This window comes from Cervus elaphus, chromosome 1 (assembly GCF_910594005.1).
Source record: "Cervus elaphus chromosome 1, mCerEla1.1, whole genome shotgun sequence".
Taxonomy (NCBI): Eukaryota; Metazoa; Chordata; class Mammalia; order Artiodactyla; family Cervidae; genus Cervus; species Cervus elaphus.
Genome location: NC_057815.1, coordinates 75873552 through 75889006, shown reverse-complemented (window position 1 = coordinate 75889006; position 15455 = coordinate 75873552). Strand labels below are relative to the sequence as shown.

The 15455-nt window shown below is 41.2% G+C and overlaps 1 protein-coding gene across 1 annotated transcript in view; it reads right to left on the bottom strand.

The window, feature by feature from the left end:
* Positions 1–543: 543 nt before the first annotated feature.
* The window catches only part of ELP4 (elongator acetyltransferase complex subunit 4), a 227412-nt gene continuing 212500 nt past the window's right edge, over positions 544–15455 (bottom strand). The window contains exon 10 of the mRNA XM_043908655.1: positions 544–949. Within this exon, the coding sequence (XP_043764590.1) occupies positions 818–949 (132 nt within the window). The 3' untranslated portion in view covers positions 544–817. The remainder of the gene's footprint in view (positions 950–15455) is intronic.

The window sequence follows — 15455 nt, the reverse complement described above, 5'->3', positions numbered from 1 at the left end:
ACCTGATGCAATAGAAATTTGAGTTACCTTCAGTTTTATACTTTGTCTCAGACCTGTTTTGTAAAAATCTCTCGCCAAGCTTCCATACATGTTTTTCCCCAGTATCCTAGCATTCATGTAGCTGTCAGTTTGAATTTCAATCCTGAATTATGTCTGTTGACATAATTTCATAGCGTGGGCTCTATTTAAACAGAGACCATCTCTTTCTTTGTCTATGTTTTCTATTACTCAAGTTCTTTATATTTATTAAATACTGTGGTAGGCTTTTTTAATGGACTCTTCATCCCCAAATATCTTATCTGCATCAATTTCATAATAGGATACGTAAATCCAAGTTTATTTTAGTCTTCATATAGTAGCAAAGTTTTTATCTCATAAAAGCAATTTTGGTGGGAGATGTCTCTTTCAGAAATGAAGAGAAAAATATGTTTCTCACAGTTTTGAATTTCATAATGTTTTATATGCTACCTGCTGTAACACGCACTTTGCTGTGAACCAAGTGCCTTATATACACATACGCTTAATGACCACTGTAAGGTGTCCTGAATTTCGAACATTTTATTTGCTTTTATTTAAAAAAAAATTCTTTACTAGATATAGCATAAAACAAAATTTTAAAGTGAAAGTATTTCTGCTGTACTATTTCTGTATAAAAAGTTGGTTAAAATAATGAAGAACGGTGGCCTCGTTTTACAATCCCAACTGTATTTTTCAAGGATTGGAGGGTCACATTGTTAAGAAAAATATTTACATAAGCTATTAGCAATCATAATTAGGGTGTCACAGAATTCTGCAGGCGATGACTAAGGAGGAGTCACTAGAAGTCCAGGTGCTTCTTGCCTCCGGCCGTCATGCCACAGCCTGGGCCCAGCAGCTTGGCGGATTCTGCCAGATCCTGTTTGCTTGAGCGGCTCACAGTGTCTGACAAGTCTGGAGGCAAATGCAGTCGCTATGGCAGAAGATTTCAGGGGAAGGAAAGAAAGAGGGAAAAAAAATAATTAATTTTGCTTTTGCCAGCACACTTCAGAATATAATATTATGCTCTGTTGATCAGCATTTAGTCTTGCATATAAAATTCCTGCTAAAACAATTCTTCAGATTAAAGCCCAATATAATCACATCCTTTTCCTACTAGATTTTACAAACTGTAGCCATTACAGAAACTGGACCAGGAATCTTAGTGGCATATTTCCAGAGTCCAGACCTAAATGTATTACAATTTTTCTTATTTAGGTAGAAATGAAAACACGGTAAGTGCACAAATAAAAACATAATTGAAAAACATCACATAATAATGGCAGGGTTGTTTTTTGGCTTTTTTTTCCCCCTTAGAGCTCCAAGATAGTATTTTTAATTGAATGTAGTTTTTCAGCAATTATGGATTTCTGCAAATGCTTGTTTTCCCTTGTATATTAAGCTGACCTGATGATTTTTTATTTCAAGGCTATACCTTCTTTAAGGAACTTAACCATTTTCATAGACATATGTCATATTGACATAAGGAAAAAAAGGTTACCAATGAAAGGGTCAATATTTTTCATATGCTCAGACAGGTCAGCATAACATCTGCTGTAGGTCTTGGTAAGTCTGTTTCTATGCATGATGTTGGGTCATGTTTTCAAAAGTATAGTGTAGCTTTGAACATCTCCCCTTCCTATCTGTCTGCAGATACAGGTTGATTTAAGGAGACCCAATAACTAATCATAATTACAGAACAGTTATTATAATTAGGGAGAGATATTCACATTTCAAAAGAAACTTTTTGGTTTTTCAAAAGGATCTCTATCAAGTTCCTTTAATTATCATTGCTCCCAGACCACATGATTTGTTTCATAAAAATCCAAACTCAAAGGAACATGTTTGTTGCGTGAGGCAGAGTGGGTGTGGGAGCCTAAAGGTAAGCAGGGCAGGATGGGGTCATCCTCATCCCCTGATGACTAAGCAAAGCCTTGACGAGGTGAACTGACCTGGAGACAACCTATCTGAAACCCTTCATTTGAAAACTCCCTTGGATATGCAAAAAAAAATCAAGATGAGAAAGGGAAAAAACATTTTTTGGGGGTCAAAATATTGTGATACACTAGCATATGTTCTGGCTAGTTTCTTTCCTGATAAAATGCTTGTTTACTGTCATAAAAACACAAGCTGTGTGCAAGGATCAAAACATTTTAAAACATTAAAAATAATTTATGAAAATATTCTTCCTTGATTTCAGTTTGCTGATTCAAATATATCTAGGGTGAAAGACTACTATATAGATAAATGATCAACAAAGATGTCAGGGAGGTCCAGAAAAATATAATATCCATACAGTAATATAAATACAGTGTTATTCATTTGTATCCTTAGCACTCAGCCTGTCACTTATTAAGTCATTAAATGTCTATTTCTTAAATAATAAAAAAGAATTCAAAGAAAGACATATTTCTTCCTTTGTTTCAAACAGTTTTTTCATTTCTTCATACCCTAGTTTTAGAAAGGATTTCAGGTAGAAATAAAAGTGTGAAAGGCTCAGGAATCTAAAAGACACATATGACTCTGAAGTCTGAGGTCATGAATGTCTCTGCAGTGTTAACTCTAACAATGTTCATGAGAGGAAGAAACAAGGAAAGAGATATTTAATTATATGTCTGAGCTGAAATTTTTCTTGAAGATCTTATAGTTATTGCTAATGAGCAGAGGAAAAATGACTAGGGAACATGCATGACTTAGAAGCTCTCTGAAACTTAAAGAAAAGTCCCCATTAAAAAATGTGTGTGTGTGTGTACTTTTGGTTGGGACCCCACAGAGGTGAGGTCAGATGGTGATTAGGCTGCTTAGGAAGTCAACTGGAGTCAACAAATATTTAGAATCTACTCAAAGCAAGGCATTCTGAAAAGATACATGAACAGGCTATCCTCCAAACTCCGTGTTGCCTTATATCCCAATAACAGGCATGAGACAAGCGTACAAGTAACCCTCACAGTGAGCAGTCCAAGTTACATCCACAAAATTGTAGAGACAAAAGTAGAAATTGTGGTGGGGGGATGGGAACAGAGAAAGTTTCACGGAGATGGGCTAGGTGTTTAATAATGAATTGGATTCTGGCATGTAGAAATGGCGATTTGCTTAAGGGTAGAATCAGTACATTTTAAAGATGCATTTTGGTAGGTCCTACTGCTCTGGCAATCCAAATGGGGAAACTAGTGTACTTTATTCAGAACCAGCATAAATATAATTTATTTCAGGAGCTTACCTATTTGCTAAAAATTTCTCTTCCTTTGCTTCTCTAGGCAATAAGCATGAGCCAGCTGGCTGAAAGCCCTTCATTGCAAAAGTAGCTAAATGTGACGTGTGACATGCTTGGAAATCTTTCAGGTTGAATGGCTTTGAAGAAAAGTCAAATACCATTCATGTGTAACTTCTGAGCACAGAAATTTGGGGTGATGTGGTTAAATGCTCCTAACCAAACGCTACACTGTAAAAGCTAGTTGTGCACCCGTGTCCTCTGAAAAAAGCCCAAGGATGGTTCCTGGAAGCATGGGAATCTGTGCGATTTTGCCGGCTTTTGTTGACCACCACTTGAATAAGCTAACTAGGCAGCCTAAATTCTCAAGCGGTGGCTTCGGCTTCCTCCCTTTCTAAGCCTCCCCCTGTGCACCATGTCAGTGCGATGTGAAGCCGCGAGGAAGAAGAAGAAGTGGGTTCCAGGCTTGCCAGGTGTGTCAGGCACGTTCCCTTTGAGGCTTCCAAAGCATTTACACACTTGACGTGTAAACGTTCAGATGCTGCTGTACCCCAGATCTGTCTTCTGAAAGAGCAAGCTGTAAGACACTCTCCACAGCACAGTGACCTCCTTTAGACTAAAGCTGCAAGGCTGTGGGGGGATAGAAACTTCTAGTCTTGAAGTTTTGCTGAGTAATGGAAAAAATCAGGACTATACAAATAATCTAGTACAGATTTAATCTTATAAACCAAATCAAGGTATCCATCTTTCTCATTTTATACCTGGGGTTCTGAGGCCAGGGGCAAAATCATACCTTAGGTCTTGAGCTAGAATTCTGTCACCTGATTTTCTTTTCCCAGATTCTGGGAGGAAGGCATTGTGCTGCTGAGGCAGGAGATGCTTATCTGGCTGGCTGCCTGCCTCTTTTTTCCATGAATGCCTGGTCTAGAATGATGATTTCTGTGTAGGCAAAGGGACCTGGGGAAGGTGTGACAGCTCCCAAGGTTCTGCAGAGGCCTGGGGTGCTTTATAGCAATTCATCCCACTGGTTTGTTGTTGTTCAGTCCCTCAGTCGTGTCTGACTGTTTGCAACCCCATGGACTGCAGCACGGCAGGCTTTCCTGTCCTTCACTGTCTCCTGGAGTTTGTTCAAACTCATGTCCATTAAGTCGATGATGCCATCCAACTATCTCATCCTCTGTCGCCCCTGTCTCCTCCTGCCCTCAATCTTTCCCAGCATTGGGGACTTTTCCAGTGAGTCAGCTCTCCGAATCAGGTGGCCAAAGTATTGAAGCTTCAGCTTCAGCATCAGTCCTTCCAATGAATATTCAGGGTTGACTTCCTTTAGGATGGACTGGTTTGATCTCCTTGCTGTCCAAGGGATTCTCAACAGTCTTCTCCAGTACCACAGTTCAAAAACATTAATTCTTCAGTGCTCAGTGCTACAAGGTGGGAAACAGGGAGGATGACAAAATGCTCTGGCAGATTAGGGGAGTTCCTGCCAAAAGGCACCCTTAGGCCCATAGGAAGCCCTGGGTCCTAACGAAGAAACAGTAGCAGAAGTGATTTGCTCTGTGGCTTCAAGGGGGACCAAGCTAAACTGGACTGGAATTCTTCCCCCTCTGCCAACTTCTCTGTCCCTCTGTTGGGCTGAGCCATTATATTTTGCTCTTTCCTGAATCAGCAACTCTACTGATCATATATAGGATTGAGCTTCCTGGCTCCACAGTTCTCTTCCTAATTCCTTTTCTCCCAGCCTGCCAGACCTGCGCTTAGCACTCACAGTTCCCAGACAGACGGGGCAAGATAATGAATCTAGATTACCACTTGGATTTGAGACAAATTGTAGGTAAATACCCATTAAAATAAGCTTAATCAACTTATATTTTTCATATTTTTTCAAGACCAAACCACTGGGCACCGTATGTTTTCTGAAAACAACTCATGTAGTACATTTTAATCTTTAGCAAATGAACAGAGATTTGTTTGTATCCTTTATAATTTATGACATTTCCTGAAAAGTCACACTTTCCATTACTCACAATCACAGAAATAGGGGTTAATATTTCAAAATACTTCCTAACAGATTTTTTCCTTTAAAACATAATCATTTTAAATGAAAACTTATGAACACCTTTGAGCATATAGGTTCTACACTGGTCTTTTCACGGGGGCAGCCAGTGACAGTTTGCTACTCTACTCCCTGTCAGTATGACCTCAGATAAGTCACATGTGAGTCACTTCACTCAGATAAGAGTGCGGAAGAATTGATGCTTTTGAACTGTGGTGTTGGAGAAGACTCTTGAGAGTCCATTAGACTGCAAGGAGATCTAACCAGTCAATCATAAAGGAAATCAGTCCTGAATGTTCATTGGAAGGACTGATGCTGAAGCTGAAGCTCCAATACTTTGGCCACCTGATTTGGAGAGCTGACTCACTGGAAAAGACCCTGGTGCCGGGAAAGACTGAGGGCAGGAGGAGAAGCGGTGACAGAGGATGAGATGGTTGGATGGAATCACTGACCCGACAGACATGAGCTTGAGCAAACTCTAGGAGATAGTGGAGGACAGGGAAGCGTGGCATGCTGCAGTCTGTGGGGTCGCAAAGAGTCGGACACGACTGAGCGACTGAACTGAACTGAAGTCACTTCATTTGTCTAGCTTTAGTATCCTTATCTATCACAAGTGAATGATTCTCCCCTCATAAGACTGTTACCAGGATCAGATGAGATATGAAGTGTTTTATGAATTATTAAGTACTGCACTAATTTAGTTATACCTTTTCTTGTTCCAAAAAAGCCATGTGAGGTGACTTATAAAAATATATATGTCACAAGAGAACCCCATGAAATAGTATGGAAAAAGATAAAAATAAGTGAGCTTATTAGGGCAAGGAAATGAATCTACCAGTTTAATGAAAAACATATTTATAAGCAACAGCAACAGAACACTGGACTTGGCCAGCAGGTCTGGTCACTAAGTCTGAGCATTTATTATACAATGCCCTTTACTGTGGTGCTGTCAAGAAATATAAAAGGAAACTCCAGTAATAGTCTTTGCTTGTGGTAAGATTTAAAAAGTCTAAATAGGACTTCCCTGGTGGTTCACTGGTTGAGAATCTGCCTGCTAATGCAGGGGACACAGGTTCAATCCCTGGTCTGAGAAGATCCCACATGCCATGGCAATTAAGCCCATGCACCCTGACTACTGAACCCCATGCACCCTAGAGCCTGTGCTCTGCAACAAGAGGAGCTGCTGCAATGAGAACCCGTGAATCTAGAGGTTAGCAGATAGAGAGGAACCCCCGCTCACCACAGCTAGAGAAAGCCTGCACGGAGCAATGAAGATCCAGCTCAGCCACAAATAAATACAATTTTAAAAAGTCTAAACAATTTCCCTCACACTCAGTAATACAACAGTGAAAATGGGGCACATCGGGTGCCTGGCTTCTGGGCCAGTGAAAAAATGCATGACTTTGTATTAAAGGAGGCAATTTGGGGTCCATTTATCACTATTATGAAGGGAGAATTCCACTTTAAAAAAAGTCATTTTTATTTATTTATTTGGCTGCACTGGGTCTCAGTTGTGACATGTGGGATCTAGTACCCTGGTCAAGGGTCACATCCAGGCCCCCTGCATGGGGAGTGTGGAGTTTTACCACTGGACCACCGGAAGTGCCATCACCATTATTTCTTCACAAGATTTCAGAGGGTTATTTCAACTTGCAAAAAAAATTAATCTTATATGCTATTACATAATTATTATATTTCACATTATTACATTTATATTATTTCATGATCATTACATAATTACAATATAATGGTATATTGTAATTACTCTCCATCTGGTTACAATTTTATAATGCGGAAGATACATCTGCCTAATTTTGGTGAATTCTGTGTTATTCTTATACATGAATGGGGCAGTGGAAATCATGCCAGAATCATATTTTTGCTCTTTTTGGATAAGTGTACCTTTGATAGTGGCTGAATATGTCTGGAAAAAATTCTGCCAAAACATGGTCAAGGTTTTAGCTTTCACTTCTGTTTAAGATCCAATTCATTCTCAGGGTTGCAGATTTAAACTGTTCTATTGAATCTCATAACCATACTATATCCTGTGAATTGAAAAAAAATTCAGTTGGTTCTTCCTGATTGATCTGAAAATTAGACAAAATTTCAGAGTTGGAACATTGCACATTGGCTGCCCATTGAAAAATGCTCAGGTGTGCAATTATTTTGACCGTCAATTATAACTGACAGTATTGTCTTGCCTCCAAGCTCACCTCTCTGAAAGCAGATTGTGAAGAACTCACTTGTCTAAACAAGTGTGATTTGTGAAAAGGCATGTGTCTGTGGCAGAGATTGTTAGCTTACTCCCAGTATCTATTCTCTTCCTTTGCAGAGTGAAAAAAATCTCTGAGTGGGACACACGGCCTCCCAGAATAAAGGCCACACTTCCCAGCTTTCCTGGCCAATAGATGAGGCTGAGTGATTAGGCTCTGGTGACTTCATCTTGAGCAGAAGTGCCATGGTTAAGTTCAAGGTCAGATCCTTAGAGAGGGGGAATTGCCATTCACTTCCCTTTCCCTTGGCATCACTATTCAATCCCAGCAAGAGGGTCCCCCCCTCACTGGGCACTGATGCTCCTCCCCCCTGTGGGGTGAGGAGTTAACCAGGGTGGAGGTGTTATGCCCATCTAGAGCATATTTGGTTATGCCCATCTAGTACCCTTCTCTGTAGGACACACTCTGGGCACTCAGGGCCTTAGAGCTCCCTGTGCAAATGTCCACAAAGCCTGCACATGTCTCTTTCCCAGGTCTGTCCCTTGTGGGTGAAATTCGTTATCTGTGTGCACACCCTGGAGCCCCAGAGGAACCCAGGCATGGCTGTGTGTGGGGAGTGTGGGCAGAGTTTGAATGTGCAGGCCGGGTGTCCCCAAGCACATCACATTGCCTGCTTCTGTGTGGGAAGGAGGCAGCGGTGGGGACAGAAAGGAGGTAAGCTGTAGGCCAGTTCCTCCTAGGTCTCCATCTTCTGGAGTGGAACTCTGATCTTAAATTTAAACTTAGCTTCCCAGGAAGGTATACTTGTGAAGAAAGGAAAATAAAATATATTTAATGATTTGTTGGCTTGATAACTTTTAAATATCTAGACATGTAATTACGTGGTCCTTTATTTGCATTCTTGCTCTAAGCTCTGCAATGTTGGGGACAAGCTAAACTTCCCTTCTTCCCACTCACTGAAATGTGGACTTGAGGGCAGGCGCTGAAGCAGCCATCCTAGACCATCAAATGGAAGCTACCGGCTGAGCAGGGTGGAGCAAAACCACAGAAATAGCTTAGGGTCTCCTAAGCTATTAGGGTCAGGCACCACCTGACCACCAAAAGAGCCTTGGGTCACCAAATTGGGCTTTTATAAGGTATGTGTTCTATATTATTTAAGCCACTGCTTTTTTGAGTTTCTTTAATAACAGCCTAACCTATATCCTGTTATAGAGAATTTAGTACCCAAAAAGTGGATTGAATTCTAGCCTCAAAAATCTAGATTGGCTTAGTGGTTAGAAGGTGGGCAGTGAGGTCGGTATTGCAGGTTGGAAAGCTGATGACTCTCATTAGGCTTGTGACAACTTGGAAGGCAAACCTCCTATCTCCTCGTCAGTGGCTCTAGTTGAAATGTTGGAGAAATTCAGAATGTTGGCGTGTTAGTGGCTTCTTGCCACTTTCAGCAAAGTTATTTACAAAAGAGAAATGAACTTAGGCTGGAGCCATAGAATGTGCTAGAAGAGGTAGAGGGATGACAGTTCTATTAAAGGAGGCACCTGCCTGCAGCTCACAGCCTAAACTAACCAAAAGCTTGTAATTTGGGGCGTCAGAGGGTTGAGAAAGCCCAGCTACTTCTGCAACTGCACACCAAAGCAGGCAACCTTCACAGATGTCTGTGCCTCTGAGCCGTGGTGAAATGCCTCATTAAGAGGCTGGCCAGAAAATGGGAGCCAGAGACAACAGTCAGATTAAGGGTGCTGCCTTCTTTCTCAAGTCAATTATTTCAGATTGCTCCAAGCTAGTTACAAGTGAGATGAAAGGGAGGGGTATAGGCAGAACAGAGAGACCAGAAAATAAGACTCAAGTCTTACAAGATGAGAGCTGTGGTGGACAGGCGCCCATTTCAACTTCCCTGTGGTGCGTCCGCCTGCAGGTAAGAGGCTGGGAAGGTGTGAATTAGGCTTATCCACAGCTGCAGTAGATTCAGAAGGTGGAAAAGAAGCAGGTACTTATCTTCCTGCTACTTTTACTGTGGCAAACACTGTTGCAGGGACAGTGGGTTTTTTTTTTTTTTTTGCATTCTAGTGACTAGTTGACAGCTTCATAGGCATCACAGGAGCAGAGAGTCAGCTGTGGGAAGGGAGGCTCACCCAATTCCAGTGTCCAGTGACTTGCTCCCAGGGGGCCAAGAGGCACCGGCAGCAGTGGCCATGGGGAGTTTCTAGCCCTAGGATTGCAGCCACGGAACTGGGCACTTTCCGGGAGTAGCTCTAGTTGTGGCCTCCCAATTCCTCACCTAACTGACTTTGGTGGAGGCAGCAGCCTCCCTGGAGGCCAGTTTGGTGGCATTATCCCTCAGTCCTTCCAGTTATTTCACTGGCTCCCAATTTTGTGGTATTAACTTCCCAACTGCATAAAATAATTAGATGGGACCTGTTTCCTGCAGCTGAATGCTAGAACTATCAATATGTCTGGACAACTTTTTGGCTCTGATTACTTGCATGTGGAAGTGAAGAGAAGCAAATTGACTGGCAACCTCATAAAATTTGGAGGGGGTTGTTTTGTCAAAGAAACAAGCCAAGAGTCTATGATTTTTCAATGCCTACAGAATCTTAGGTCCTGGAATCTGATCTATCTATAGTGAAAGTTGCTCAGTCATGTCCAATTCTTTGTGACCCCATGGACTATTTAGTCCATGGAATTCTCCAGGCCACAATACTGGAGTGGGTAGCTGTTCCCTTCTCCAGGGGATCTTCCTGACCCAGGGATTGAACCCAGGTCTCCTGCAGGTGGATTCTTTACCAGCTGAGCTACCAAAGAACCCACCGATCTATCTATAAGTGGGATAGAAAAACTGCAGCCTTCAGGGAGTTCCCCAGTGGTCCAGTGGCTTAGACTCTGCGCTCCCAATGCAGAAGGAAACTAGATCCCGCATGCCACAACTAAGAGTTTGCATGCCACAATTAAAAGACCCCTCATGCCACCAACTAAAGGAACTGGCATGCCATAAGGAAGATGGAAGATTCCCGCATGCCACAACTAATACCTGGCACAGCTATGAATAAATAAATAAGTGAATACAAACAAACAAAATGGGTGCAGCCCCCAAAGGGCACACACCCTCATAGCGACTTCATGTAGCTGTCACTGGGAATAGACAAGGAGTAACTTCCTAAAGGGACACGGAGGACAGTGGACAGAGGAGTTCCTTCCAGAGAGCAGATGGAGGGCTGCAAACCCAGCTACACTCCTCTGCAGCCAGGGCAGAAAATTTTTGCAGTTCCTCACCAGCAGGATTCCCCACTCATTCCTGAAGAGCAGGTAATGTGTGGGAAGAGGCTATGCTGGATATTGGGGTTCAAAGGGTTGGAGACTATGACAGAGACTGATCACTGACCTCCAGTGTCCACTCTCCCTTTCTACTTGAGTAGAAGAACCTATGAATATATGGCCATCCTGAAAAAGGCTTCACTTCCAAGCTTCCCTTTTAGCTAGTTGTGGAACATGTGACCAAGTCTGCAAACAGCAGAAGTGATGTTTCAACTTCAGGATATTCAAATGAGATTTGAACTCAGGTATTCTGGCTTCAAAGTCCACATTCGTACTCTGTGCACCAGACCTTTTATAAGCACTAAGGATAAAATAGGGAATAAGATAGGCAAAATCTCTATGTCCAAAAAACAACTTCAGAAAGGGACAATACACAGACACTTACCGACTCAAGGAGAGACAGCTAACATATAGAAAAGCCAACAAATGGAGAAGGTCACTCAGAGAGTGAGAGGTATTTTAAGGAAATGAAATATGGTGATGCGATACTGCCCAGGGACACTGTTTGGGTTGGCCAAAATGTTCGTTTGGGTTTTTCCATAACATTTTAACAGGAAAACCTGAATGAACAATTTGGCTTACCCACTATTTTAATTGGTGAAAACCTTTCCGGAGGGTATATTTGAGCTAAGATCTAAATTTGCAGAAAGGACCATCACAAGACATGGAAAAAGAAACTTTCAGGCAAGGGAACATTTTAAACAACAGAGAACAGCTGTGGCACACATGTGTATTCTATTAAAGACAGAATTTTCTAAAAAGGCGGTGTACACAGGCTGTTCTAGAGCCTTTCTTCTGATTCAGAAAAGACATTCTAGTCACTAGGTGACCCACAGCATCCTCCCACTCCCACCGTCCTCCTGCGGGGAGTGGTGGTTCCCAGCCTCCTGCGTGCCCAGTGGGAGGGTTCCAGGCAGAGGGGTTGGGCCCTGTGTGAGGTGGTGTTGTTTGTGGGGATGGTTTGCTGCACTTAATCCTCTTAAAACATGAGTCAGAATCTTTTGGGCCACACAGTACTAAGAATATCACCATGTTTCAGTTTCAAGGTTACTGAATTGTCAGACACTGAAAATATGGGAAGTCATGTTACTTTCCTCCTCTATGTCATATGACGACGGAGAACAAACTAGATCATTCCTGAAGAACTTTCCTTAAAGTAGTTTTATTTTCTACACAAACTAAAGGCAGTATCTTTTTCTTGTCTTTGGGTCTCTCCCTGGTTTTTTTCTTTTTTTGCACATTTAATTCTCATTAATGTTCTAACATGAGCAGGACTGAAAAAAAAAATCATTTAGGTAACAGCTGGAATAAGGTGACTTAAATTGTTACCTAAACTTGGACGGTAGAAACTATGAAAGGCGTTGCTCCCCCCACCCCTCCAACTCACGAGCCTCTTCTCTGGGATGGATAAAGGAGAAAGGAATGGGGTGGCTAAGTTCCCCATGGTCACTGTGATCCTCAGGTTGTGCATCATGGCTTGAATGAGACTCCTCATATTTCCCCAAACGGACTCCCTCCTATTCATTCTTCTTGAATTGTAGCGGGGGCTCCTCACTCTGGCAACCTTTTGACTGGTCTCCAGCTCTGCTTAACCCAAGGCTTGCATGGGCTCTGGAGCACACAATGCAGGCAGGAGCATATAAGCCCCAGAGTGTGCAGAATTTGAATTAAGTCTCAGCAGGGCCAAGCTGAGAGACTCTTGAGATCTAGGGCCTACTGCTGCTCTGGCAGTAAGTGGAAGAAGCCTGAGGTCTTTCTGTGGAGAGACCATCGTTCTGACAGGCTCTTCAGGCCTGCTTTGCCCAGGAGGTCCCTTTTCTACCCGAGACAAGTGAGGAAACATTTTAGCCGCAATATATTGGTACTACCCCTCAGATGGCTTAAGAATAATAAGGTATTTTAGGAATATATAGAGCTTTTAGATCTGAATGTTGAGGTTGAAAAAAATACACACGTTCTTTTAGAAATAAATCCAAACTACTAACTGCAGGAGAATTCCTTTTTATCTCCCCTTTTCTTTTTAAAACACATGGAAACTAGTCTGGAGGTGACGAAAGGTAACAATCTGTTTTTTTCTACTAGAACTAATGTTTGAATTTTGTAATCTGTAATCTGAATGAAGCCTTCTACTCAGTAAACGGTTGGCAGATAAATGTGTGTGCAAGTTCAAGGTTGATCCCTAAAACCAAGAGATTTTTAAGACTACTCCACTATTTCACTTAGAGACTGGCAGAGGTCTGACTGATACATAGCTAATAGAAGAGATGAGTTCTAACATATGAAAAAGCAGGAATCAGAGAATTTTGAATTCAGATAATGGCTTAAGTTATCACACTAATTTCAGTCCACTAAATAACTCCACACTCTGGATGAACTGGATGAACACTCCCTCAACCATATAGTTTTTGGAGGTAAGCATAGCATAAATATGAACACATATGGACTTCCTTCTGGCCATCCATGAATGAAAGCTGGGAGCATAATGGCCAATGTGCCTGCTTGTATAATGTCCTCCAGAGAATGCAGAAAGAACATTGCTCCACAAAGCCCTGATGCGGTATGAAGGACTCGGGAGAAGTGGCAACGGACAACATCTCAACAGCATTAAATCTCCCAACTGCTCTTTAGTTACTTTGAGACCCCCACGTTTAAGGGTCTGTGAGTTTCTGGGTATGAAGAAAGAATTTTTAATGGGGCCAAATGTAGGTGTTTACAAGGGGGAATTGTTGTTTTTTATTAGGAACTGCCTTATGTTCAATAGTTGTATTTACTTTGTCAAGCTAGCCAGAATTAGAAATCCCCATTGCTAGGCAGCCTGGAGCGTCTGCGAAGTATTTCTGGGCATTCAGAACTGAGGCATGTGCTGCCCAAAGGCAGGTTTCATTACAGTGTGTTATTTAGTCCTGTTCATCCCTCCCTACCCCCACACCCCCAGATAGCAGGGCTTATACAACAGGAAATCTCGGTTACTTTATGCTGAAACATATTTACATGACTGAAATATGACAATTAACACATTTGTAAAGCTTGAGGGATAGGTACACATTAATGGTTTTTTGAAGCAGGCTGATTTCCTGAAGCTTTTAATCTTATTTTATTTTGTTCTGCATGCATGAACAAGTTCTCCTTTACTATAGGTATTTGATAAAGCCTACCTGGTAGGAATGTGAATGAAAAGAAAATAGTACAAAAATTAACTTTATGGTTTATCTTCGCCAAACTGTTCTTAACTGCTTTTACCAGTTCAAGGTATAGTGAGGGCTATTTTTGACAAGTTGTATTAGCTTTTATACAAAAGCAGTTAGGTAGTACGGTTTTGGTTGGCAAAATGAAATGTGGCTTTCTCTATACTGACAGTATAAAAATTTTTCATAATGAATGAGAAGTATCAATCGCAGTAGTGATTTTCTGCACTCCTCATGGTCAAAAGTATGCTCTCCTATGTGGTGTATATTTCACTTGCTCCAAACTTAAATTAAAAGCCAGGTGATACTAAGTACTATTATTTCAAAAGTGCTATTGTGTGCATGTGTGCATGTGTATTTGAGTGTGCATGTTTATACATATAAATATACATAACATGGCAATATTATGAATATTTTAATATAAGTACATAGATTATAATTGTTGAAATCTTGGTAAAATTTAGAAAAAAAATCCTTTCGTATCAGAACCCTCAGTAATGAAATGAAAACTTCCATTTTCCTTTTTATTTCTGAAAGCATGTTAACCCTGGGAACCTCTACTCCAGTTTTCACTTAAAAGTGGATGGCAAATTTACAAATTACACTGGTTTCAAATAGTCACCCAGTCCATCTATCTCTCCCCTTCACAGAGCTCCTTCCTCACCAGTTTCAAAGAGAGCTCAGTGAGCAGGCTGGGCAGAGCAAGAACCCTCTCTCTACACGCCTTAGGGCAGTGATGGGGCAGCACCAGACCCAGCGCTCTAGCCAAGGGATACAGATTAGAGATGAGGACCTAACTGCAAAGAGTAACTCTGCTGAAGTGACTCCACAGATAAGAAGTAAGTAAAGAATCAATTTAGTCTTAGGTAGAAAACCTTTCCATGAATAACGAGGGAAAAAAGTTAAAGGACATGAAGCAAATAAAGCAAGAAAAAATACAGATGATCAGAAAAGAGCAAAATATTTGTGAGTATATAGATAAATGATTATGCCTACTTCTAGGGACTTTTTTGGTGTTTGTTTATTTGGCTTGATCAAAATGCATGTTTTAATGGAAATGTTAACAAGAGTTAAGTTTAATTTTCATGGAGATTGTTTTCTATTCTTTAAAAACTCATTTGCTTTTATACGTGGAGGATTTTTTTCCCCCACCACTTAACTTTACCATTGAAGTTAAATCTTGTTACAAGGAGGTCTAAAAGATCCTTGAAATGTAGAAGAACCAACAACCTGATATATCAAACAGGCTAAATCCTGCCTCAAGTTTTCACTGTAGCAGGAAGAGTCACTCTGGTTCAAGTAGAAACTCTGAAGCTTGAGGTCATTTCAGCCAGGGTCTGAAGGTATATGTAATGTTCCCAAAGGGGAACATTCTTTTGGTATATGTAAAATTATGCTCAAAAATGAAATAATGGAGCAAAGTGATTTTTATAACTGTAATGCAGGGTTAATTCTCTAAGTTTTAAAGATCT